Raw genomic sequence first — 23,082 nt, 5'->3', positions numbered from 1 at the left:
CGGGGTAGCCCCTTTAAGAGGAGCGCGCCGCGCCACCGAGGCAGGGCGCGTGCGCGCAGCGGCGGTGACCCCCGCGCGGGGGAGCGGAAAGATGGCGGCGGTCTGAGCGCGGCCATGGCGGGGGTGCTGAGGGCGCTCAGGACGGCGGGGCCGGCGCGACCGTTCCACTGCCGGGGCCTGGGCAGGGCAGCGGGGCCGCCGAGCACCCGCCAGCTGCGGGAGGCCGAAGAGGCCGCCCCAGTGTTCCAGTACACGGGGAAGGCGGCCAGGCGCAAGGACCGCGTGTTCGTGTGGGGCTTCAGCTACTCGGGCGCCCTGGGCGTCCCCAGCTTCGTGAAGCCTGACGCGGGCTGGAAGAAGCCGCGGCGTATCCAACCCACGCCGTACCGCCTGGAGACGGAAGAAAAGGTGGGCCCGGCCCGGCGAGGCGGCCGTTTCCCCCACCCCCGGAGCCTGGTCAGGGCTCTCTCTGCCCAGCGAGAACGGTGCTGCGGGATCGGGTTTAAGGGCTTTGCCGTGATTCACAGTTTTTTGTCGATGTAACAGTGTTACTCGGGATGATTATTGGTATAACTGCAGCAGCATACGGGTTGGAAAGTATATATCCGTAGTTTTGTCAGAGGCATAAAAGAACCAGGGTGGGAAGAACATTTGCCAGAGAAAACGGGCCTCGCCTCCAGTGGCTCCGTAGCTCCTCCCACACGACAAATAGGAAGCTTGTCTTGAAAATTTTACTCTTTTGCCTACATGTTTCAGTCGTTGTGCTCTGCTGTTCAGTGCAGAGAAGGTCAGAACATTCATAGAATATCTTGAGCTGGAAGGAACCCACATGGATCATCGACTCCAACTCCCGGTCCTGCACAGACACCCCAACGATCCCACTACGCACCCGAGAGCATTGTCCAAATACTCCTGGAGCTCTCTTGGTGCCGTGACCGTTGCCCTGAGGAGCCTGTTCAGTGCCCGACCACTCTCTGCGGGAAGAACCTTTTCCTGATATCCAACCTAACCCTGCCCTGACAGAGCTCCAGCAGTTCCCTCAGGTCTTGTCACTGCTCACACAGAGGAGAGATCCATGCTGCCCCTCATGAGGAAGCTGCAGACCCCGATGAGGTCTGACCTCATTCTCCTCCAGGCTGAACAAACCAAGTGACCTCAGTTGCTCCTCACATGGCTTTTGTCCTGGGCTTTTTTTGGCAAAAGGAATAAAATGGGAATGTTATTCTTTTAATATCTTTTGGCTTGGTTGTTTTTTTTTTTTGTAATCTGCTGATGCAGGTCAGCAGACAGGTCTTCCTGTTGTGTTTGAATGAGGCCAAAATAATATAAAAATAAAGATGTAAGCACATGAAAACAAAAAGGCAAAAAAATTGGACTTGAATTTGCGCCATTGTGCTTATCACACAAGGATGTTTCTGATAATTTTTGCAAAATCGTACTTGCCTTGAATTCGGGCTGTATATGGATGTAGCTTAATGAGGGATGAATGCTGATGAACAAATAGCGTGGGGTGAAACTTGCTTTTCTAAGCCACAATTGCTAACTGAATGGTGTGGGTTTTGTCTGTCTTTAAAGATATCCTCTGCTGCCTGTGGTTATGGATTCACACTGCTGGCCTCTAATACCACGGACATCACCAAAGTGTGGGGTATGGGGCTCAACAAGGATTCCCAGCTTGGATTCCAGAGGAGCAGAAGAGATCAAAGTAAGGATTGGAGTGTTTTAAAGATTTACAGGGTGGGGAGAGGGGGGGCACAAGAGGGCACTGCAGGATACCTGTGGTACAGGAAACTTCGGTTTGAAGGTGTGAAAAATATCAGGAGGCTTTGATGCAGTGCCGGGCTGGGCTTGTTGGTTTTTTTAAAGAGATCTTTTTCTTGAACTTAACTGTGGTTTTCTATGCTTTGTACTTGGTCAAGATGTGCCTCTGTTCTATCCACTGCACTTAGAGAGTTTAGTTACATCCAGGCTGGAATGGAACTATTTATTCTGGAAAATGTGGATGTTGGTTAAGGTGTGGCTTTGAATCTATAGTTCGATAGTAGACAATGTTAGGGGCTAGTTAATTAATCGATTTTGGCAGGGTGGTTTGCTCACTTCTGTTGCCTATGCACTTCTAAACTAAATTCCTTTCCCACAGAGCTCTTTTTATACAGTCATTCAGTTGGTTGGGTTTTTTTCGGTTGTTTTGTTTGTGAAGCTGTAGGGCGTTTTTTTAAATTATTTTAATAGCAAGTTGAATTTTGAAGGAAAACCACATTATTCAGTCATTCTGTCTTATTCCAGGCTCTCAAACCATTTAAGATGATGATTTCTGTGCAGAAAATGGACACTTTTCACCAAGGGCAAATAGGAGAAACACAAACTTTCATCATAAAATGGCTGTCTCTGAAGACATTCCTCCATAAACAGTCAAGGAAAATCATGTTAAAAGCAGTTTTTATAATGTATAAGAGTGTAATGCATCTGATAGGGGCAAAATCCTAAAGTTTTTGGAGAAGCAAAGAAAATTGCAGCTACAGTGCAGCATGCTGAGGTTTGCTGCTTTGTGCTGGCACGCTGGATTGATCCCCAGCAGTGTGTATGTACAGCAAGTGTGGGCTTAAACAGCAGCGGAAAAATGCAGGGGCTGGAAAAGCCTCTCCTGACTTCTGCTTTTAAGGGTTTCAGCTCTTGCTGTGTCTTCGTTCTGCACGTGCTGGTGTCTCAGGTGTGTCTTGTGGTTATCTTGCCTGTCATCTGACCTGGAGATTATTTTTGCCAGAGAATCCAGAAATAGGTTGAGTAGTTTTGCAGTTCAAGGCCTGCTAAGTAAGAGGGTTTGGCAGGATCTGTTGAAAGTGGAAATTCAACAGTGGGATTGCTATTGCTCCTTACTTCCCTCAGACAAGCTTTCTTGTGGGATGTGCTGCTCATTACGGTTTAACAAACTTACTTTGTTACCCGCTGGTTCCAACACTGTCTCTGTAGATGCTTTATTTCCAGGGGAATTTGTGTCTGACTTTTAGGTGGTTGTATCTGAATTACTAATATTTCGTTCTTATCCTCCTCTTCCTTAGCCACCTCATTGCCTCTATTCTTCAAAATCCCTCAGCCATCAGTGATGATTACCACAGATCCTAATAGCCTGTGTTGCACTGCTGGAAGGGACAGAGAGAGAGGAAAAGATTTTTTTTGCTTTGTGACTTCCACATGTCTTTAGACAGAGACTTGGCTGCCTTTCAGCTCCTGCTCTATTGCATGGCAGGCACCCACCAGTCACAAACATCCTGTTGTCACATCCAGTGCCTGCCTGTCCTCACATCTTGTCTTACTGCAAAAGGGCTTGTGTAGATTTTCTAGGGTTTTTTTTAATTATTATTTTTATTGAAGACAGTGAGAACCAGTTAAAGCACTGCTGCGTGTGAGCAGCACATTTTTCTTTGAGTCCTCTGGGATTTGATTTCACTTGTTACAGTGACTTTCTTTGATATCAAAGCTTTTTATCTCCCCTTAACCTTTTCCCTAGTACTGATTTATGTTTTGCTGTTCTTTTTTGCTCCCCCCCCATTGACTATAACTGATTACATATTCTTCAAGTTACTAAATCTTTTTCAAGTACAGTATGTCATTTTCTTTCATAAATGTTTGATCTCTTATTCCCTATGGAGCTAGCCTAGCTAGTCTTTCCAGCATTCCTTTTTTCTGAAAGAGCCTTTAATCTACTGTTCTTTAAATATAAAGCCCTAAGATTTTTTTTTTTCACCTTTCCTGCTTTTTTTGTTGTTTTGATTCTTACTCTTTTGTCTTGTTTGCAATATCCCCATTTTCACACAGTACTTAGTTTGTGCTTGGTGTTAAGTTCTGGTAATCCAGTGTTATTCATCAAAGTGGTTGAACATATGGCTGAAAGCCTCAGTTTCTCAATTCTGCCACCTGAAGCCTTAATTCAGCCTTTAGGTGTGGTGGACCTTTGATTAGGCAGTGATATTGGCTTGAGCCTTCACCATGGCTTTTACCTTCTCTCTTTTTTTGCAATAAATTTCTGACAGCCTCTATCTTGGCTTTCTAAAATGTATCAGCTTTTGTAACAAAGGAGAAGTGAGTATGTGAATGTACAACAGAATCAGCAAATATATGCTAAATTTACTTTATGGAAGCTACTGACTTAACATTTTTCTGTCTTCATTAAGCTAAGGGCTATGAATATGTCTTGGAACCGTCTCCAATTCCATTACCACTGGAGAAGCCGCAGCAGACTCGAGTCTTGCAGGTGTCCTGTGGGAGAGCCCATTCCCTGGTCCTGACAGATAGTGAAGGAGGTATAATGTCATTTGTGCTGTGGACAAGGGATGCCTGACTATGCTTTTATTAAGAGCCCAAAAATAATTGATTTCTGTCCTTTAGAACTAGACCGACCCCAGGTGGGCTGTCTGCACTGTGAATGGAATATAGGCAGCTGTTGGCCTTTGTGGGATTGCTGCTGCAAGGGAGAAATGTGAGCTCTGCTTGGCTCAAACTGTAAATGTGTTGGGAGCTTTTTCACTCTGAGGTTTGTTTATCTTGCCTGAGGCCTGGCTGAAGTGCAGCCTGTTTGTCAGTTCACTCAGACATTTTTGAATGCAGCTTTGGATGACTATGCCAATACTCCTGTGTTACTTTCCCCTTGGACCTCTGGAGTGCTGCATTAATACAAGCAATTAATTAATTAATAGCCCTTTATAGAGAAGATCCTGTTTGTGAATTATCTCTCCATGTCTTTGGGAATTCTGTGGTGCAGTGGCTTCAGTTCTGCACCAGGCGATTCAGTGCAGCTACTCAGTGGGTGAGCTGGTTGGTTGGTTGATTTACCACTCCAGTGGGAATGCTGATCTATTTCTGAGTCTCCTTGACAACGCAGGATGAACCAGGCAATTCCTGACAAACAGCCAATGAATGGGCTCCAGGTACTGCTGCTGTGCCTGCAACAATATTGCTGGGTTTTGTTGATGAAAATGGATTCGGTCACTTAAATTAAAGTGGACTTGCTTTGAAGAAAGCTTATGCCATTTTTTTGTTACAGTGCTCTCCCTTTTAGACTGAGAATGGCATGAAAATATTTTGTGGACCTGAAAAGAGGCTTTCAGGGGATTGGACAGTAATAAAACTAATGCATTTTATCACTGTTTTTCAGTTTTCACAATGGGAAACAATTCTTATGGACAGTGTGGCCGGAAGGTTATTGAAGATGAAATTTACAGGTGAGAATTGAAAGATCCTGAACTTTCTTAATGTTAAAAACATAATTGCATGATAACAACTCTGCAGAAAGGCCTAAGGTGGGAAAAGTCTGGTAGTATAGGTGTGCCATTTAAGATTAAGGAGGCTGAGAACAGGCTTTTGTGCTGCAGGCATCATACAAGTGGCCTGGCTTTGAACCTAGATTGGGCACTAATGTTCTGCTGACCACATTCACAAAAGACAAAAGGATGGTCAGCATGGGACAGTTCTCACAGGGCATAGAGAGGAAACCCAGCCTTCATAAATTGCTTGAAGTAATTGGTGTTAGTAGTTGAGCTTTCTCCCTTTAAATGCTCAGAGCCCACGTGCAATTCCTGAGGGTGTTAGAAATGCCATTTATGAAAGAGATGTGCTTTTGTTGAATCTCTGTTGTAGCTGCCTCTGAATCTGTAGTGCTTTTCCTTCACAGGGTTTTTTGTGGGCCACACCAAAGCATATGCTCAGAATGCTCTGTAAGATAGCAGTGAGCAAGTGGATAGTGGGAATGTGTAAGTGGAAGTTTCTGATTCCTTGGCAGGACCTACAAGAAATCTTGCTCATTGCTCTCTCTGTGATCCACAACACTTGGAGTGTAGAGTTTGAGAAAATAGCTGTAAAAAAAAATCAGGTAACTTTTGTTAGCCTTGATACTGCAAGTCAGTCATTGGATTGTTCAAAATTCCTGGTATTGTGAAAGAATGACAGGGATGTTAGCACTACACTGGCTCTGGAATATTTGGTTAATCTCTAGTTAAGTGTAGTGTTTATATAGGTGCTGCAGTATTATGTAGTGTCTGTGCTCATTCTAGACTAGGGACCATCTTTGAGGATTGCTCCTACCCCTAATTCCCATGAAAAGTTATATTTAAAAAGTGACAGTTCTTAATTTCTTAAAGAAGAGAATGTAAAATTATGTTCCTTCTTCATGCAGTTATTTTGCATGTGGAACTACACGTGGACAAAATCTCTTCTTGTAATAATAAAGTGGCTTTCAGTAAAGGCAGGTTTACCTTTGCTTTTTTCAGTTGCAGTCCTCTGAATTCTTCTGTGTTGTCTTTTTCCTTCTCGGTGGTTGTTTGGTGTCTAGTGAAAGCTATCTCATTCATCAGCTGAAGGAGTTTGACAGCAGAGTTGTCCAGGTAAGAGGATCATCTGAACTCAGTTCTGAAGGTGGATTGAAAGCTGAGCTCAGAGGGTGGCAGTCATTGGCATGAAGTCAAGTTGAAACCGGTGGTGAGGAGTGCTGTATCCCAGGGGTCAGTACTGGGTCCATCCTGTTTACTTTTTCACTAGTGGTCTGGATCACTGAGTGTACACTTATACACTTAGCAGGTTAACAGATGGCATAAACTGTGAGGAGTGGCTGATAAACCAGAGGATGGTGCTGCCATCCAGAGGCTGGAGAAATGGGCCTATGTGAACCTTATCAAGCTCAGCAAGGGGAAGGGCCAGGTCCTACCACTGGGTAGGAGCAGCCCCAGACACCACTGTGTGCTGGGGGTGACTGGCTGTGAGGAAAAGGCCCTAGGGGTTCTGGTGGGCACCATGTTGACCATGATCTGGCAGTGTGCCCTTGCTGCAGAGAAGGCAAATGATGCCCTGGGCTGCTTTAGGAGGAGTGTTACCTGCAGGTCAAGGGAGGTGGTTCTTCCCTTCTGCTCAGCATTGTTGAAGTACAGTGTCCATTTCTGGGCTTGCCAGTACAGGGAGGTCGTTCTGACACCTCATCTCTTCCTGTCCTGATTTCTTGTTCCCCTTGTCAATTTTATCTTGCTTGGGAGTTGTTTTAGTTTGAATTTTGTCTTTCCCTTTTCAAAAGTGAGCTGTGAGACCATCACTTAGACTAGCCAGCATTTCTCTAGGGCAGGTGCCCTGGAGAGCAAGGGACTGCAGAGCAGCAGAAATGCCACTATGCCTGCTATGGCTGCAGTATTCCCAGGAACAGTTTGTTAGTATATCTGTGCCCCTGTAGACATACTCTATGGGCAAACATTGCTCTTGTTTCAAGGAAGGATCATTCAGTTAGGTTTACCTGATGAGACTGTGGCATGGTACAACCTGAAAATGTTTTGAATTAGGCTGGTAAACTTCTGTTTGGACTTTTCATGGTTTTATTTTTTTGAGGGGGTTGAATACTTGGTACCTGTTTGTACTTTGATAACAGCAGTTATGTGCTTGATATTGGTAGTGCCTCTCTTACCTTGTTGATTAAATCCCTTTAATCTTTGACTAATTTTTAATGTCTGCTTTTGAATAACTTTTTGCTTGGCTTTAATTCATGCTAAGCCTGTGGCAGACATGATTGCTAGTTCAACATAAATGTAGATTTGAGAACAGCTGTGTGCCTAGAGCACTTACATGGCAAGGAATCAATAGCAGTTTGTAGCTGGCATCAAGAGCCATGTCATTAGCAGTCTGGGAAAGGAGAGCTCTTATTTACCCTTTGCTGTTTTATTGTCTTGTACTGCTGAATTGAGCTTTCTTTCCCTGTTGGATTTCAGAACAAATCAACTGAAACATCACTTTCCATCAAAAATATGCTGCTGGTTTTGGCGTTGTATCTCACTGTTCAGTGTTGTGTCCTGCTGTTCTTGGTCTTCCCCATCTGTAGAGCCATTTGATCAGGAGAGAAAGGTCAAAATCTGAAGTGATGGGCATTGCAGAGGCTCAGTTTATCTGCCAGTAATGCTTCATTACATTGAGTCTGAACACATGACCTTTCCTGACCAGCTCTGACTTTTTGTTTGTGTGCAGGTAGCGTGTGGGCAGGACCACAGTCTGTTTAGAACCAAGAAAGGTTCAGTCTATGCATGTGGATGGGGAGCTGATGGACAAACAGGTAGGAGCTCAGCTCAGCTTGCTTTTCAGGGAATTGATGAATATAGCAAGTTGTCATAATTCACAGCTTATAATATGTATTTGTCATGCATGTGTGGACAGAAAGGGGCTGGTATGTTTCCAGCTGTGTGCAGATGTTCTTGGTACTCTTGTATAACCAAACTGAGACAATCCAGTTCATTTTTGGAGGAGATTTAGGATTCCACGCAAGGCAGTCCAAGCATGCAGTCTGAGGAGAATGTGTGCTGTTGAAAGCTTCTGAGGGGATGTGGAAGTGACATGGGCAGCTTAGCTCCCCAGTTCTGTGCAGGCTTTGCCTTCCTGATTCTCGTTTCAGGATGTTTTGCTTCTTGCTCTTTTGAACTGACTAAGCTCTTTGGCAGCCTCTGATATCTTAGCATGGGATCTTTGGGCAGGCACTTTTTTGGGTGGCTTTTGCTGTCAGAGAACTTCCTCACATTCATTCCTACTGTTTAGTCCTGCTGCTCCCAAAGCTGTGTTCCTCCCATGTTTTTTTGTGCCAATATGCTGTAGCCCATTTTTCTGTCATCTACATTCTGGTCTCTTTTCCAGGCAGCAATTTGTCATGTAAAGCATTTGCTTCCCAGCCTCTTTTGCCACTTCCCTTGCTGTTGTCTAACTGATTGCAGTGTGCTGTCACTCGTGGCTCTCCTTGCAGAAGACAGGATGCAGCCAGCTTGTGAAACTTCATCTCTTGTCAGGATATCTGCCTGGCTTTGTTGCTGTTCTTCAAACACTTTGGTCCATGCAGACAAGAGAGATGAGACTGTTTTCCAAGTGTGATCTTATAAAGTTGTTGTGTACTCCAGAGAGGTAGTTTTGGCTACTGGAAGTGGTGTTTATGGCTGCTTGTCCATTGAAGCTAAGCAGTATGGACAGAAAGATGTCTTTTGGATGCCTGATTTTGTTACATGACAAAGTGGTCCTATGCAGGCGTTAAAAGTGCATCTGGAAAAAATTCTTCATCATCTCTCAACTTTTTTTCTTTCAGGTCTTGGACACTACAACATCACCAGTGTTCCTACTAAGCTACGTGGTGACATTGCTGGAGTAAACATTATCCAGGTCTCTTCCTATGGGGACTGTTGTCTGGCTGTTTCAGATGAAGGAGATGTCTTTGGTTGGGGAAATTCAGAATACTTGCAGTTGGCATCTGTCACAGAAACCACACAGGTCAGTTGGCCTGGGAGTGTGTTTTTACATGTTTCAATTCAGCTGCTGTGCACAGAGTTAAAGATGATGCACTTATCCCTGCTCTGGGTCCTTCTGACAGCAGTGTAAATTGATATAAACTAATACTACTAACAGACTGCTTTTACCTATGCTTATAAAACCAACTTATCTGACATGTTTGTATAGTTTTAGGGCAGTATGTTTCCCAGCTTCTCCTCACCCCAGTTTGTTAGTCTAAGAACTCCATGAGACCCAGCTCAAGTGCTTTTGCGAGTTTCAGGACAGGAATTAGTCTTTTGGCTGGCTAATCTAGAATTTTGAATGGACGTCCTTAGTAGGTTTATAACTGAGTCTTAAACAAATTCCAGTGTCTCACAGATAAAAGCTTTTTTGCAGCATACTTACATAGACAAAAATACAACGCTGACTTCACACTAGGCATTGTAGTACTGAACTCATTAGGCAGATGGTCTCATCTTGCAGTTAGTTTAGGAAGTGGAGTGAGGGAATTAATTAATACTCAAGCTACTCTTGGCAGAAGGCTAAGAGCAGACAGTTGCATTAGAATGGCTTTAGCAAAATTTTAGAAACCTTTGTTTCCCATGCCTCTGCTGATGTATCCTTAATGTAGGGCTAAATCCTGAGACCTGTAATGCCTGAAAACGGTTATGCTGTGTAGTAGTTTTCCTGGCTGGGTGCTCGATGGAGGTCAGAGGGGTCTGAAATGGATGAATAGCAAAAACGAGAGTCTTAGCTACAGTATAGATGAAGTCCAAATTGTGGAATAGCAGAGCTGTGAAATCAGATTGCTCTTTACATGTGTCAAACTGTGTATGTTTTTGTTGTGTTGGACTGTACCAAATAAGTGCAATTTTCTTCTAGTGATTTTTCTAAATAATGCTCAAAAATGCCACTGCAAACCATATTTTAGTAATCTAGTCCATTGTGAAAACTTGCAAAAATGTTTACGTATTGACTTCCCTGTTGTGTCTGACTTGGAGAACCAAGGGATAGAAGCAGACATTAGGCATTCCTAGCCTTGTTGTCTTTCATATAAGCTTTTTAGTGGGTAACCTTTTCCACCTTGTCCTCACCTTAATGAATTTCATGTAGGTTTTTTTTTTTTAATTTTTGGACTTGCACTTACTCTGTTATTCAGGCAATAAAGGTTATATCAGGAATCCAGTGTATGTAAGCTCTAACCAGAACTAGAGAATAAGTTAAAATGTGTATCTGGTTTGCAGTTTACCTTGTGTCTGACAACTCCTCTGCAATCTCATACAGGTGAATGTTCCCAGACATTTGCCATTCAAGGTTGGGAAGATAAAGGAGGCTGCCTGTGGAGGGACTGGCAATGCTGTGCTAACAGGTGAGTTCACTTCTAGGATCATCCACTTTAGTGCAAGGCCATGCAGTAGTTGAATTGTAACATCGTGGAACAAGCATGTTTTTTTCTGGAAATAGGTAAGTACTGTCCATGACGAAGAGAGCTGTGATTTAAGAACGTACTAGAGGAGTTGTTTTCACTGGTACAGAGCATTGCTTCCAGTGTGTGCTGTTTTGAGAACTTCTGCAGACTAGAACAAGAGTATGGCTGCTGTTGCCTGTCACACGGGCCGTGTGTGGCCTTTGATGAGTACGGATATAGGGAGGAAGTAAGGCCACACTTCAGACTCCATATGAATCTGACGTTTATAAATCTTGATAAACTAGGACAGAAAGTAGAGAGTTCTGAGAACAGTGAAAGTCTGCAGCAGTTTCTTAGTGACTGTTCCTTGGATTGTCAGTGGCTGGGGAGCACAGCTAGAGGGTTGCTGAATGAAGGAATGAGGGAGGGGATTGTACTGCTTTTATGAAGGATTATCTTGAGGAAGATGTTCATATTTGTGATGGAGTCGTCGTGATGACCAGACATTTGAGCTTCTAGCGTGAAGGGAACAGAGCTAGCTGACGTAGAAACTTACTCTGTCTTACACTGTCCAACTGCTGACTTTCTCAGGCACCCAGCTTAAGGCAGAATGCCAGGCAGAGTGATGAGCCTACTGGTGGTTTGGGCATGCCTCAAAGGAGAAAGCCATGATAATAAACCCTCAACCTCTATCCCATCAGTCAGCAAGCTGAAGAATTTTTTATCCAGCCCACACTGTCTTGGCATTATTTCCCTATGAAAGTTTTGCCTGGGGAGCTTGACTGCTTACACATCTTAGGAAAAAACTGAGGCATTTGGATGAGAATGCGTTGTTTGCAGATTTGAAATAATTGAAAGGTGTTAGACTGGTCTGGGAGAAAGGAAAATATTGCTTTGGTTTTGATTAACTCTTGGTCATGGCATGAATTTCACAAGCACAGACTTTCTTACAGAATGTGTTCTTATTATAATACAGAAGAAGGAAATATTTTTGTCTGGGGATATGGAATTCTTGGGAAAGGACCAAACCTAATAGAGACAGCAGTGCCAGAGATGATCCCACCCAACCTTTTTGGCTGGTCAGACTTCAATTCGGACATCTGTGTTGCTCATATTCGCTGTGGACTCAGCCAGTTTGCAGCACTTACAAGTAAGTTTCTCATCCTCCTGTCGTGGGGAAGTCAGATTGCTGTGTTATTGGCAGAAAAGAAGACAAACCAAAAGAAAAAAAAAGAAAAACACAAAAAAAGCACCCATCTTTCTTGAAACTGAAAGCACACTGGAATGCAGCGAGGGGGCAGGCAGCAAGTTTCTGGCATACATACTGTGCTAACTTATGCATTAATTAAGAAAGTGTTATTTGTCTAAAGCAAACAAAAAAACTTCTCTCAAACAGGAAACCTGGAAGGTTTTTCCATTTCCCTGTGCAGAATTTGTGCACTTTAGGAGCAGCATGAATTTATAAATGATAAATGAACAAATTAAAACTGAGTCTAAGTGGAGCTGGATGTCAGGGTTTCTTGGCATTTCTGACCAATTGAGTTAACAGCCCCATATGGGCAGACCCGGACATTTAATATGCAAAGGGTATGACACTGTGCTCTGTGCACCCTGTGTGGGTTCCCAGCCTTTGAAGGGTTTGGAATTTGAAAGTCATTTGACATCAAGCAGCAGAGGGCAGCAGCACAGACACCCACAGTGAGTGTTTGTGGAGGGGCACTGCAGTGCTGGTGCTGTGTCCTTTGGGACAAGCGGCGTATGGGACACTGTCAGTCTTGTTGCAGGGTGCTTGCAGCTGGGCTCCCCTTAGTGTTCAGGAAGTATTAGAAACCATGTTTTGATTAAATTATACATACTTTATAGATTATGCTTTGGTTGTCTCTGCAGTGGGGCTGATCCAAACACTTCCAAGATCTACATATTTTCCTGAGGATCATAAAACTTTTAACTCTGTTAAACCCAAGTTTTTGCTTTTCCCCAGCTGTTCTTAGAAGGTCACTTCTGTCAGGCAGCTGAATAAGCAGTCCCCAGGTGATGGCTTGGGACAGATCTCACTGTCTTGCTTACTGGATTTGCTCTGCTTATAGCTGATATGGATCAGTTCCAATTGTCTGACTTCCAGCACAAATGATTCATTTCTCAAATGATTCCCTGGAATTTCTTCTGCTGTGCTCTTTCTTCAAATAAAATGCTAAAGTAATAGCTGTAAGAGGGGGAAACAAAGACTTGTGCACAGAACTTGTTGCTTGTCCTGCTCATTAGGCATTTTCCCCAAACACAAGTACATTTATTGTACCTTGAAGTAAATTGGTGGCTGTCATACTGCTTGTATAACCCTGTATACTCCCAGAAGCACTGTAGCCACATTTGCCAACATCACAAATAGAATTTGTCCTTTTTAATGTCTCTGTTCTTTTCTATTATTTTTTTTCTCCTGTATAGACAGAGGAGAACTGTTTGTATGGGGCAAGAATCTAAGAGGGTGCCTGGGAACTGGAAGAATGGAAGACCAGTATTTCCCGTGGAGGGTAAGGATTGTGATATTAATGCCAAGAGTATATTCTTTGGCTAGTTTTTTTTGTGTGGTTTTGTTGAGTAATTCTGAAAGAACTGGAAGTCTAAGATGACTGTAGAAGTGCTTTGTTTTCCAGAGGTCCTTGTGTAGCCTGCTTAGGGATGGAGGTATTCAGTAAACCTTTTATTCTCCTATGCCAGTAACGATTTCAGATCCCAAAACAGCATTTGGTGCTGTGCCACCACATCTGAACAGTTCTCATCTCCTTCCTGTCCACCATCATCTACGTGCTGCCCTTACTGCCTCTTCCCTCCTCTTCTAACCTGCGCTTCACTTTTGTATGTGCTGCAAAGAAAACTGCCAGTATTGGTCATCTGTCCCAGAAGAAATTACTTATCTAATTAGGTGAACATTTTGGTCATGGTGCTCAGACTGTCGTGGCTACAGGTCTGCATAGTGGTAGGCTTCCTTCCCAGCTGTGATGGTGGGTCACTGGACTGACTGTGAGGTTACAGTAGGAGATCCTTATTCAGCTGTTTTCATAGCTGTTGCATAGCACTTCCAGTTCTACTCCCTTCCCTCAGATGGCTCTGAGAGCCAGACTCAGTGAATGTAGAAGAGTCCTTGGCTCTGGAGTTCAGCCTAACCGATGTACCTGGTCTCCATGAAGGCCAGGTAGGAGAGGAGGTAGGCAATCACTGGAACTACTCTGGAGTTCCTGTTCATGTGTCTGAGCTTGCAGTGGATGTGTTTCTGTAATATGTTTTTTCCTCCTTGTAAACATGAATAGAATCGGATCAGCTCTGGAACATTTGCCTAAAATCACATTGCTGTGGCTGAGTGAAATTTCTGAATTCTCCAAGCGTGGCACATCCAGGTTTCCCTATGTGTGGATGTTGGGGGTTGTGCTCCTTCAGACAGCCAACTCCTGTCTCACAGTGCTATGGCAATGTGCTGGGATCCTTGTCTGTGACCTCCTCTTGTCCAAGAATTGGCCAGCTGTCCTCTCTCTTAGCTCTAAGGAAAAACTTGCTTTTTTAGCCTCTGCTTTCCTCAAGTTTGAGGTCAGCTTTAAGTGAAGGAGCCTGTAATTTCAGGAGTAAGGAGTTGGTCTCTTAGTCAAAGCACAAACTGCCTTAGGCTGAGTTGAACCTTTGCCTTGTTCCAGTTCTTGCTGATGAGAGAAGAGGCAAATCCTTGTGGTACTTGGGCAGATGCTCTTCCTGCTCTCTGTTCAGTCATGCTGCTTTTGCTACTGAACAGATGGACTGAGGCTACAGTCTCATGGTCTGCTAGTGAGCCAGCTCTCCTGTCCTTCCAAAGCTTTATGTACTTCTGTGGAGGAAAAAGAGGAGTATTTCACAGCTCAGTGCACAAGCATGCCTGGTGCTGAATCTTGTTCTTTCTGGGTTTTCAAGCTGGCACTTCCATTGGTACAAGGCCCTGTGAAACCAGCTGGCATGTTGAGCAGAAGAGCTTGAGAAATAGGATATATCAGGTGCAAAGTACTAGCTTGATAAATAACCCATTCTCATGTATCTCATTCAGGTGACTGTACCCGGTGAGGTGGTGGATGTGGCATGTGGAGTTGATCATATGGTAAGCTTGGTCAAGTCTTTTACCTAGCAATGCTCCTGGGCCTCAGCACCGTGCCAGGGGCAATGGGGGGACTTGGTGATGAGCTTCTTGGAAAGGAAGACTCATTCTGTGAAGCCAAGTGACTGTGAGCAGAGACAGCCATAGCAGTGCCTGGGTATGTTGTCATCTCTGCATCGTTGAAACACTCTGCCCTGGCTGCAGGAAGGAAGCACATTCCTTGAGGAGTGTGGAAATGCAAAGAGTGTTCTGGCTGGTTCATGATGAGCTCCCTGAGAATCTGAGGCCCAGCCCCAAGCTGGTGAGCCTCTCTGTGCCTGAGGATGAAGAGCATCTCCCTCAAGGACGGCTGGCATGGCATGAAATCTACAGCATAGGACATTGATTTATGCACACTCCCTGTCACCAGCTCTGGGGTGTCAGTGTTGAGCAGAGCCAAACTATTTCTCAAGGGGAAGGGTTTTTTTTATAGCTGTTTTTTATGTGGAAGAGAGGTTTTGCTGGCTCTTGAAGCCCATCACAGCTGTCCTGAGTGGCCACCCCCAGCTGGACTGTGCCTGGGCTGCTGTCCCATGCGGAAACTGGATGCACAGCTGGATACAGAGTGGTGGCCTAGAGGCAGTGGTGTGCCCATGGGCTGTTGCAGGCTTTCTGTGTCAGCACTAAAGGCTGAACAGCCGAGGAACACATTTGAAGAGTGAGAACCTGTTTTCAGGGGAAAGTACTGTTAAATAAGACAGCAGGGAAAGATCAGTCTCAGGCTGTCTGCGCTGCTGTGGCTGTGGGAGGACAGATAGATGGTGACAGAAGCCCATCTAGCCTATCACGGGAGGGAGGCTGGAAACAAAGTTCCTGCTCAGCTACCTGCCGACTTGGTGCTCAGGCATGGATCTCAGCAGTGCTCACTACTCCTCAGGTACTTTTTGTCTCCTTGTGCTGATCACACAACACAGTCTTTGAGTTTTTTGGGGGGAGTCCCTGCACTTTTTCTGTTTTCAGAGGTATGGCAGCTCTCAGTTGCAGTTAGCCTGGGTTTTCAGGATTGCCTAGCAGGGGAAGGAGTCTTAATGGGTGAGAAGCAGAGCCTCATTCCTTGGTACCTTCTTAGCAGTAAGGTGATGGAAATAGGATGCAACAGCTGTATGTACCTGTAGCAGGCACTTACCAATTTCACATCCAAGAATGGGAAACTGTCCTCTGTGAAACACTCCAAACATCAGGCAGAATTGTCTTTTCTCTCTGTGGGATACTTCTACTGTGCAAATTATTTTGTCAAAATCCAAGCTGATATGTTGTAAATAAAGTGATTATAAAGTCTTTATTGGTAGTAATAGGAATATTCTTGAGCATGACTTCACACATGAGCCTCTCTGTCTTGCACTCTGCATTTAAACTTCAGCATTTTGGTTCACAGTGATGTGAGAGGAAACAACTTCTGTCAGCTGAGCCACCTTCACACCTGCAGAAGTGATACTGTTGTAGTCAGGCACTGCATCTATGGCCCCAGGGACACCACATACTCACATTTTGGCTTCGTTAGATGAAACTCTGTACCAAAACTCAGGGTTTAAACTTTACCTTGATGAAGGGCTTTTCATAAAATACAGGAAAGGTGAACCAGTGGACACAGAAATAGAGACACATCTCTCAGTTCTTACTGACGTTCCTGTGAAACAGGTATTGCTGGGTGGGTTGAGGCAGAACAAGCAGAAAGCTCCTGTAAAATTGATAGACCTTCACTGCTGTGAATTCTCATTTAGTTAGCTTTAATTTATACCTGATTCTACATGTGACTTGGACAACTTGTGCTGTCCAAGCATGTCTTGTTAGCCTCATGGAAGTAGCTGTGCCCTTTTAATATGAGGAGGCTTATTAAAGCATTGCAAACAAATTCAAAACCTCTTGTAAGAAAGGTGTTACAAACAATTCCTATCAGGGATGTTGCTGTTGAGGAGGGCTGGTTAGTGCTGGGCTCTTAGCTGCTCTCATGCACAGCTGCTTCCCAATGCACCTTGGGGCTGGACCTTCTGCAGAGCTGAGTTAGTGCCATGTCATACCTTGTTGTGTAGCAGTCTTGCTGTGCAATAAATTGAAAATTCTGTGTGTTAATGAAATGCCGGTGAGGTCTTGAGCCCTAAATACAAGTGTTTTATGGCTTAATGCAGTGGGGGCATTTGCACTTTCATTACAGTGGCTGTGGGATTCTCAGACCCTGCTTGGTGGGAACCAGGTTAGTGGCACTGGGTCTGCAGTTCAGCAAGACCAGCACTCACCTTTGTTTTGGTTACAGTGGCAGGGGGGCAATTTGACCTCGGTCAGGTGCTGCCTGAGCTGCTCTGTTACCATCTCCCCTGCATCAACAGGACAGAGGGAGAAGATCTAAAGGAAAGCATGTGGGTTGGGATAAGGACAGGGCATCACTTACTCGTTACCATCATAAGCACAACAGATTCATGTTGGAGAAACTATTTTATTGCTGAGGAATAAGAAGAAATCTAAAAGTGCCTTTCCCATACCTCTCTCTTCTACCCAGGCTCATCCTTAATCCTGGTTTTTCTCTCTCCTCCCTTTCCTGCACTGACCTTGGTGTCTGCATGGTTGTCTCTCACAAATTCTCACTCTATCCTGGCTGCTGCTGTGCAGCAGTTTTTTCCCCTTCTAAAGTGTGTTCTCCCAGAGGTACTGCCAGCATTGCTGATAGGCTCGGTCTTGGCTCAGAAAATGAAAATACCCTCTTCGCCCTGCCACCCCTTACCTGTTGAAGGCAGGCCCAACCTGCATGGCTTGTGCTCCTCCCACAGGATTGAGGGGCCCTGCCATGCTGGGGTGACCCCAGGTCACCACCAGTGTGCACTGCAAGGCAATTTTGTATCATTTTGTCCTTCAAAGTATGGTAAAGTAGCCCAAAATACACCTGCATTCCTAAATATATCTGCAGCAAGGGGGGTGGGGGCCAGGGATGCACATTGGGAGCAGCTCAAATTAGAGCTAGAATAACCTACTTGATTTGGTATTGATTACATGAGTAATTCGCCCTCTGAACAGCACCATGCTGGCACGTTTGGCTTAAAATAGCGCAGAAGGGCACAGAGCCCTGTGCATGTACAGCTCTGAGCACAGCAGTGGCTGAGGGCTGAAGGAGCTGCAGGAGAGATGGATGAAAGGTTCAAGCCCAAGTGCCCTGTCCACACCCTGCCATCCTGCTGGCAATTTCCTGCTGGAGAGCTGGCCCCAGTATGGCCCCTGGGCCACCTCGTGAGCACAGCAAGGCTGGGCTCGTCAGCAAACTGCCCAACTGGGGATAAAACACACGAGTGCCTGTAAGACAAAGATTATCTTGGGCACTTGTTGCATTACAGCAGATTCTTTTCTCTGCAGGATCCTTCAAAAACAAATGACTCAGAGAACTAATAATTAGCCTGCAGCATTCAAAATAATAACTCCTAAAATAATATTACTTCATCATGACTCATCAGAATCTATTTTTGTAGCATTTTTTGCAAGGGGCTGGAGCCTTGCCCATCCTGCAGTGGCCCAGCATCTCCTGCTCAAAGGTGTGAGCCTGGGCAGGTGAGGTAACTCAAATGCTAAAAGCCTCTCAGTGTCTTCAGGGTCTGAACACCAGTTTAACAGCCTAAATCCTGTTATTTACCCTAAGATGACAGTTGCTTTTGCAGGGGGTGACAGGCAGCGCTGAGATTGTATGGCAGTGCCTGTGTTGATCCATATTAATGGATTAAACCCTCAAGGCAGTGCTCTGCAATAAAGCTGCATTCCAGATTAGCAATCCCACGCTAATTTCTTACATGAAGGCTCTTACGCTTGACTGGAAGAGTAAAAAATATGTTACACTATGCTAAGAAGGAGATACTTTTCTTGACCACAGTTTATGCAGTTGAGCTGCTTCCCTTTAAACATCCACTATAAATGGTTACAACTGTGAGAGGGTGATGATACGCCTGATTTCACTGTTTTTCTTGCACATTTCAACCAGGTTCTTCAGCTCCTTCTTGCAGAGAATCATGTGGCAATGGTGCTGTGCAGCCACGCTGCTGCCTGAGACTCAGGACCCAGCAGTGACTGCCCTAATGTAAGCCATGAAAGGGCTGCAGGGCGCTGGGGATGCTTCACTGGGATCTCTGCTGGAGCTCTCCAGGCTCCTGGGCATCTTGCACCCTGCGGTGAGCCGGTAAAACTAAGTCTGGCAAATACACTAGCAGCATCTCACTTTGTCTTTTAAGGAAATAGGATGGGGCGTGTTTGTGGCTCCCAGAGAAGAGCTGAAGGATGGAAATGATGGTGGGTACCATCAATAGGGGTACAGTGCACCTGGTGATAGGTCCTGGACACTGGAGAGCCTTGGGGATGGCTGCTGGCCTTCCTAAATGGTGTGAGGCCCAGTGTGGCTGTAAGTGAAATAAATTAGAGTTACATCTTATAGACAATGCCAAGCTCTGCTTTATTTTCATCAGTTTGATCAGTACAAAAGCAGACAGCATAAGTTTCACTTTTTATTCTTTTTTCATTTTAATTACTTTACAAAGTACAAAATATACTGTTATTTATTTTGGAACATTAGGATTTTTTCTTTTTTTCTGTTTTGTTGTGTTTGTTTTTTTCATACAGTACATAAATCTCAGCTTTTCAGCATAAGACCAGCAAAAAAAAGCAGCGTGTGCACTCACTGGGAAAGCAAAGCAGCCACTTTTCAGCTCCACACCATGCCCAGCACATGATCCCCAGCTGCTGCCACCACTCCCTCTGCCCCATGGTGTAACATCCCCCTCGTGCAGAGGTCACAAAAGAGCCTGATGCATTCAGGCTCCCCTGTGCCTTGTGACCTCAAGCTCACAGGAGCTGCTGCCCACATGGTGCTCAGCCCCACTGAGCCCACAGGCACTGCCCACACGGCTGCAGCCCATAGCAGGGGGTGTAGCCCAGGTCCCTGCACTAGGAGGATGCCCACCTGCCCTGTCAGTTTGCATTAGTCTGGTAATTAAAGGAAAATAAATACACTTTTTTTTGCACACTCTCCCCCCTTCCCCTAGTGGAAACCTCCATGGGGTTCCTGAGAGGTGAGCAGGGACGAGAGGCTGCAGGAGGCTGGGGTTCCCAGCCCCACTTCAGCCAGTTTGGTGGGTGTCTGAGGACAAAAGTGGTATTTCAGTTACCAAGCAAATACTATATAAATAACTTATTAAATAAAGTCGTAAAAATTTGTGTTTCCTCCCAGGCTGTCCAGCACAGCTGTTCCAAGCAGCTTCTGCACAGGAGCCTCTCTGCTCTCTTGGCAGTTCTAGGAATTTGGGTTGATGCTGTGGCCATCCTGGGCATCTGGAGGGAATCTGGGCTCCTTCTTGAGTCCAGACAAAGGGGAGACAGAGAGAAATGCTCAGTCTTGTTCAAGCCACTTGAGGCACTAATAAAGTGGTGCTGCACTGTGGCCTGAATGTGCACCATGCAGTGGAGTTGAGGCATAACTCTGCACTCTTCAACCCTTCAGGGTTGATGGCTTGCTGCAGCTTAGCCCAGAGGAACCAAACTAAGAATTTGCCCTAAGCACTAATGAGGAGGATGAGGCTCCCTCTGTGGATTGTTCCCCCTGGACTAACCCTCCCTGGCTGCCTCGTGGTGCCCAGAGAGCAGGGGACGACCAGTGTGAGCCAGTGCCACACTGTGGAGCTGCAGCTCGAGTCGTTGCAAGGAGGGGCTACAGGTCCAGAGCATGTTCCCTGGGCACTGTGACCCAAATCCCAGCAGCACCAGGACCTGCTGGCATGGTGGGAGCAGCTGAACATGTTAACCAAATTGAGGTCATCATCCCCCTCTAATTTTAGTTAAAACAAGGGGAAAATGGACTTTGTGGGGAGGGAGTGAGGCAGGCTCTTCCAAAGGCTGAAACAGAGCATCCAAAACTGGATCCTACTGTGAATCACTGCCTGGCAGCCTCCTCCTCTGCCTGTCCCAAGAGCCATGGTCATCCTACTGCTCTGGTCACCAGGATGAGTGTGTTCCCTCTCTGTCATGGCCATCCTCAGCTGCTGCAGACACAGCACAGAGGAGGAGGATGCACTGGCAGAAACCATGACTGCCACAGTGCTAAAGTGAATGTCCTGCTCCTTAATTTCATGTCTCACAAGCCCCAGCGCCAAGCCTGGAGCCCATGCATGGGGGAGGGATGACAGAATACCCAGCCACAGGCAGCGGGGACAGGGTACAGGACATTGCTGGCTGTGACACTGAGCACAGTCCTGGGCTGGAAAGAGGCAGGTGAGTGTCCCTACCCTCTGCATTTCCAGGTACTGACCTGGGCACTAACAGCACTCAGGTGCAATTCTCACACCCCTACGATCAATAACCTTTGGACTGGCAGGATTATTTTTAGCAGCAGTAGCAGAAGGATTTGGGGTGAGAAGTGAGAGCAGGCCCAGATCCAGCACAACCAGAAGCACGTAAAAAGACTGCCCTGGGACACCGATCTGCTCCTCTGTTCCACCACACTAATGTTGGAGCAGTTCACAATTGCAGAGCAAATCAAAAACCTGGAGGGAGAAAGCACTGAGACACGGGGCAGGTAGGGGAAGCCCGGTGGGCAGGGCCTGAAGGAGAATGAGGGCACGATTCATTTTTTATTCTATGATACAACTAAAAAAAAGGCCAAGGTCATTGAGCTGGTGCAGACAGCATCTGCTCCTAATGGTTGAAGGAGAAACTGGGTGCTCCTCCTGCAGTGGCATCCTCTTGGTACCCTGAACTCCCCAGCCCCATGCTGCACCAACATACAAACACACACTGCCAGGGAAAACACAGAGGTTTGTTGCCCGGAAGGAGATAGAACTCAGGGACTTCTGCAAGAGCAGGCTTGGTTCAATAGCCTGCCTACATGTACTGCAGGGGAACAGCACAGCTGGATGGGAGAGCCCCAAACACCCTGTGTCCCAGGGCTGAACCATGGCAGGGTCCCACACCCTGTGCAGGTTGGTCCTGCCTGGAGACAGGTCTGCAGCTCCCACAGTTTTAAAAGCAACACCAGCTCTTCAGGTAATTTCAGTGACCTCAAAAATTGAATCCCATCCCAAGGCTGGCATTAGAAATAATTGCAAGAAACAGCTACAACATAGGCCATGGGTTTTTTCTTCTTTGCCCTACACGTACAACCTCCTGGCCTCTTCCTTCAGTGTCCCACTTGGCAAATGCTCTTTTGCTCTTCCCAACAACCACAAACTCATAGAAGAGACTGTTAGTTTTCTTCAGCAGAAGGGAAATTCACTTCACATCCCCTTCCAGCTGATGGGAATGACTGTGCAGGCAGCAAGGACAAGGAGGGCAAGAGGGTTCTGTTTACTTTGGCTGTCTGTCCCATGTGACCTGTCCCCAGAGCAGCATCCTGCCAGCCTGAGCCTGGGGGCTGCTTCAGCATTTCAGCAGGCAAACAGGGCTGGACTCCTCTTTTGGGGCCCAAAGGAGCAGTATATGCTCACAGCAGTCATCTTGGCAAGTCGGGTGCTTTGAGCAGCATTCCCACAAGGGCCAGGGAATCGAGTACCTAGAAAATTATGTTTTTCAAGTTACAAAAGAGCTGGTAGGAATAAAGAAAAAGCTTATTACCGTAACTGCAGAAAGCTGGTTTCAAATCCTCAGGACACTGAGCAGATAACAGCAGAAAGCCAGACAGAGCATGGGGACCCCAAACAACAGCAGCCTCTGATGGCATCTTCCCAAATGTGCTGTGCAAGAGACACTGCCTCTGCCACAGCCCAATAGGGAAGGAAAAAGAAACCACCCCCCAAAGTGAAGGATGAAATTAGCCCTATTTTTGGCATAATCTTTTAGGGTTGGGAGGACACCAGTAAAACAGCTGGGTCTGCCTAGAGAGGGACACAGCGGCCAGTCAGCTCTCCTATGGTACGGGCAGAGGACAGAGCTGTTCAGAGGAGAGCAACATGTTCCTGCTGCGCTCTCAAACATATTTCAAAAATTTCAATCCTGCCAGATGCCTGTTGGGCATCTCTGTCTGTCTCTGCTCCAAAATCCACTGACGCTTCATTTACAGAATTCTGCAGAACGCTAAAAACTGATGAAAACAAAACCTCAAGGGAGCCCAGGACATTAAGTAGCTGTTTTGCAACCTCTCTTGCTCTGCACATGGCCGCTCTGGAGCTCTGCAGGCAGGGCAGGCAGTGTGTGGCTATCGTCCCTCTGCCGCTCCCTGCACCTTGGCTGCAAAACTTAAGTGCTCTCAGCTGGGAGAAGATGCCTGGGGTTTGTGTTACCCTCGTGGCTGAGCCTTCCC

The 23,082-nt window shown here is 45.9% G+C and overlaps 1 protein-coding gene across 3 annotated transcripts; it reads left to right on the top strand.

Moving 5' to 3' along the window:
* The first annotated feature begins 84 nt into the window (after positions 1-84).
* Positions 85-18,884, top strand: RCC1L (RCC1 like). Of its 3 annotated transcripts, XM_027664707.1 has the most exons (12): positions 85-408; positions 1,576-1,705; positions 4,173-4,301; positions 5,153-5,219; positions 6,326-6,377; positions 7,993-8,077; positions 9,089-9,270; positions 10,555-10,639; positions 11,655-11,828; positions 13,121-13,206; positions 14,742-14,792; positions 18,780-18,884. In XM_027664707.1, exons 1-12 carry the CDS (start codon positions 115-117, stop codon positions 18,867-18,869), a joined length of 1,425 nt encoding a protein of 474 aa, XP_027520508.1. In that variant the 5' UTR covers positions 85-114; the 3' UTR covers positions 18,870-18,884. The 3 variants fall into 3 exon arrangements, with proteins under 3 accessions (XP_027520508.1, XP_027520506.1, XP_027520507.1); XM_027664705.1 differs by lacking the exon at positions 18,780-18,884 and having other exon boundaries at positions 14,742-16,110; XM_027664706.1 differs by lacking the exons at positions 11,655-11,828; positions 18,780-18,884 and having other exon boundaries at positions 14,742-16,110.
* Positions 18,885-23,082: the final 4,198 nt, after the last annotated feature.

Source organism: Corapipo altera, unplaced genomic scaffold (genome assembly GCF_003945725.1).
Source record: "Corapipo altera isolate COAL_440 unplaced genomic scaffold, ASM394572v1 105, whole genome shotgun sequence".
NCBI classification, from domain to species: domain Eukaryota; kingdom Metazoa; phylum Chordata; class Aves; order Passeriformes; family Pipridae; genus Corapipo; species Corapipo altera.
This window is presented reverse-complemented; position numbering and strand designations above follow the sequence as displayed.

Coding starts and splice junctions, on each gene's coding strand:
- RCC1L (XM_027664707.1), top strand. CDS start 115: ATGGCGGGGGTGCTGAGGGCGCTCAGGACGGCGGGGCCGGCGCGACCG. Junction 5,220..6,325: donor ATTGAAGATGAAATTTACAG/GTGAGAATTGAA, acceptor TTTGGTGTCTAG/TGAAAGCTATCTCATTCATC. Junction 10,640..11,654: donor TGGCAATGCTGTGCTAACAG/GTGAGTTCACTT, acceptor ATTATAATACAG/AAGAAGGAAATATTTTTGTC.